Genomic DNA, 2,698 nt, shown 5'->3' on the forward strand with positions numbered 1-2,698 from the left:
CAAAGCTATGCACACAAAACTACGCTTGTCTTTTTTCCACGAGAGTAACACTGCGGAAGGGGAATATTAAACGGCCTCACCAACCCGTTTCAGTGATGGAAGGGGAAAAATGCTTAACTCATTCGGACGTGTGTTAATCAAAAAAAAGTGTGAAGTTGTAAAAAAAAAAATTCCATCATCAAGTATCCCTGTGCGTAGCTTGCTAAATAGCGAATCGAACAAAAAAGTGGACCCCTCTAGGGAAAAGCCAAATTTATTACAATATTTGTGTCAAGTTAATGAGCGAGAAGGCGTTGAGAGGGTGTTTTTACCGGGACTGCACGCTGTACGTCGGCGAGTATGTCCTAGAGGACGAACCCAGCCATGGTGAAGCGCTCGAGGAGAGTGGGGCCACTTTGGATAAAGGAAAACATGGGAGCAGAAAGGGGTGCAAAAAGGGGGATACAAAAGGGGGTACAAAAGGGGACACAAATGGGTATACAACACATGGGGACACAAATGGGGACCCACGTGGGGACACCAATGATGGCGCGGGGAAAGGCATAACCACTGACAGTAACAGCGCTGATAGCAACTCGGGAGAGGAAGGAACCGCCGGCAGAGGCATCATTTTCCATGGGCAGGGAAAGTATATCAGAGCGAACGAAATGTTTGCAGGGTATTTCCAAAAAGGAAATTACAGAAAAGGCATATGGATAAAGTACAAAAATATTCACAACTTATTTTATTATATGAATATCTATCATGCACTGTCTAGGGATAAGGACTCCATAAACCAGGGGTCTACAGAAAACTTAAAAATTTTTATATGTACCTCTGAAGGAGGTCAATATATACATAGGGGAATTTCACAATAATATGTTTAATGGGTTTGGCGTGTACTACTTTTATCCGTTTCTGTACGTCGGGTACTTCATAAATAATAGCATGGATGGGTACGGCTACATGTTTTGCGTTAACTCCGTTGGGGAGGAAATTTGGGAGGACGCAAAGGAGGGAGCAAAGGAGGGAGCAAAGGGGGAAGACAACACAAACGGTGTTAGTAACAATTTGTTCGACTTCTTATTTGTGGGAGGTGAAAAGGGGAGGATTACGAACAGGTCTGCTGAAAAGATAAAGGGAGAAAAGGACGCCAAGGCGGTTGTGCAAAATGGGGAAAGTGAGAATCGCGGTGGGGAGACAATCGGGGAAGAGACCTCCAGCGCGGGGGGGCTGCTCCTTAGGGTGTATGAAAAGCTGGAGAAAATGATGAAGGGGGGGGAAGCTGGCCTGGGGGAAGTACTTCAGAAGGTAGAGAAACCTCCGCTGTGTGACCAATCGGGGGGCCACCTCGTGGAGAAGCTACAAAGAGACGTCTTTAAAAACTTCAAACTGCAGACGCGCAGAAAAAACAAAGTGAAAAAAATAAAAAAATTCCTTCACCAAAATGAGAAGGAAAACTTTTTTGATATTTTCAAACTTATATCATATGAGAATCTACTCTACCAGGGCTACTTCCATAAGAACAATTTTTTGTCCACCTCGGATGAGCAGATCCTACACAGGAGTTTGTTCCTCCAGAGTTACGTCGAAATGGTCATCGAAAAGGTGAACTCGTTTCGAGGAAACTTGGCTGAGGGGGTGGAGCCCCAAGATTTGTGCATAAACCAGGACAACGTTTTGTACGTGCTGGAGAGGAAGAAGAAAACTGCAGAGGGGGAGAGGGCACAGGGGGTCGCATTTGTCAGCGGGGGTGCTAACGTCAGTGGGGGTGCTAGTGCTAGTGCAAGTGTCATTGCAAATGCCAGCGCGCGCACAGGAAACGACTCCGCAAATAACGAACGCAGCGATGCACGTGAAGAACCTAAGGAGAGTGCCTCGCGCGAAGACGCGTGGAATGCCAATGTGTGCAGTCCCGACGTGCGTGAAGGAATTACCCCGGGAAGTAGCAACCCTAATGCAACTTTATCAAATGAACACTACAAAGACATCATAGACCTGAACCTTCTCAAACGCATGTTCGAAGCCACGGCAGATGACAACGTGGACTACGCAGTAGAGGTAGTCACGGATAAGAAGCTTCTAAAATATAAAAATACATTTGAAGGATTAAAAACAGAGAAGGAAAAAAACCATCTAGATAAAGCCACACTAAATTTAAATGGACATTACCAACTGGTCGTCGTCAATATCAAGTGTAGGGATGACACCTCCTTCAGCTTAAATACAAACCAATGCAATATACAAAGCATTTACAAAATAAAAATATTTTTAATTTCTTCTACCCAATCGTCCATAATTATGTACAACAAGTTTTTCCTTTACTACATTTGTGTGTATGTTAAAAATTCTGATAAGAAGGTTAAAGGGAAAGTGAGGAAGAAGAAGGGTTAGCGAGTTTGGGCCAACTTCCCCTGGGGGAGTGCATGTGCGCGGAGTGTGTATGTGTGTGTATCTGCATGTATGTTCGTGTACCTGCGTGTATGCTTGGCTTTGACACAACGGGTGCGCAGCCCGAGGTGGGTTGAAAAAGCGGCTAAACAAGTGACACCCGTGCGAAGTAAGAAGTTGGACAGTTCCTTTTTTTCAAGTGCACCTTTACAAAATTTACCGAACAGAGATAAATTATGCCTTCGTAGAGCGCATCGCGTTGTGTGCAGGGCACTGTGAACGTTCCCTTTTAAGGTGAAGACGCATCCACACTCGAATCCAGATGTGC

General features: G+C 45.0%; 1 protein-coding gene across 1 annotated transcript; it reads left to right on the plus strand.

Moving 5' to 3' along the window:
- Window positions 1–858: 858 nt before the first annotated feature.
- PCYB_094080 (hypothetical protein) lies at window positions 859–2,352 on the plus strand (the record flags this gene model as incomplete). The annotated part of the gene is made up of 1 exon (XM_004222522.1): window positions 859–2,352. A coding segment is annotated over one exon (1,494 nt), but the record flags the coding sequence as incomplete, so codon positions are not given.
- Between the last annotated feature and the right edge of the window lie 346 nt (window positions 2,353–2,698).

Source organism: Plasmodium cynomolgi, chromosome 9, assembly GCF_000321355.1.
Source record: "Plasmodium cynomolgi strain B DNA, chromosome 9, whole genome shotgun sequence".
Classification (NCBI taxonomy): Eukaryota; Apicomplexa; class Aconoidasida; order Haemosporida; family Plasmodiidae; genus Plasmodium; species Plasmodium cynomolgi.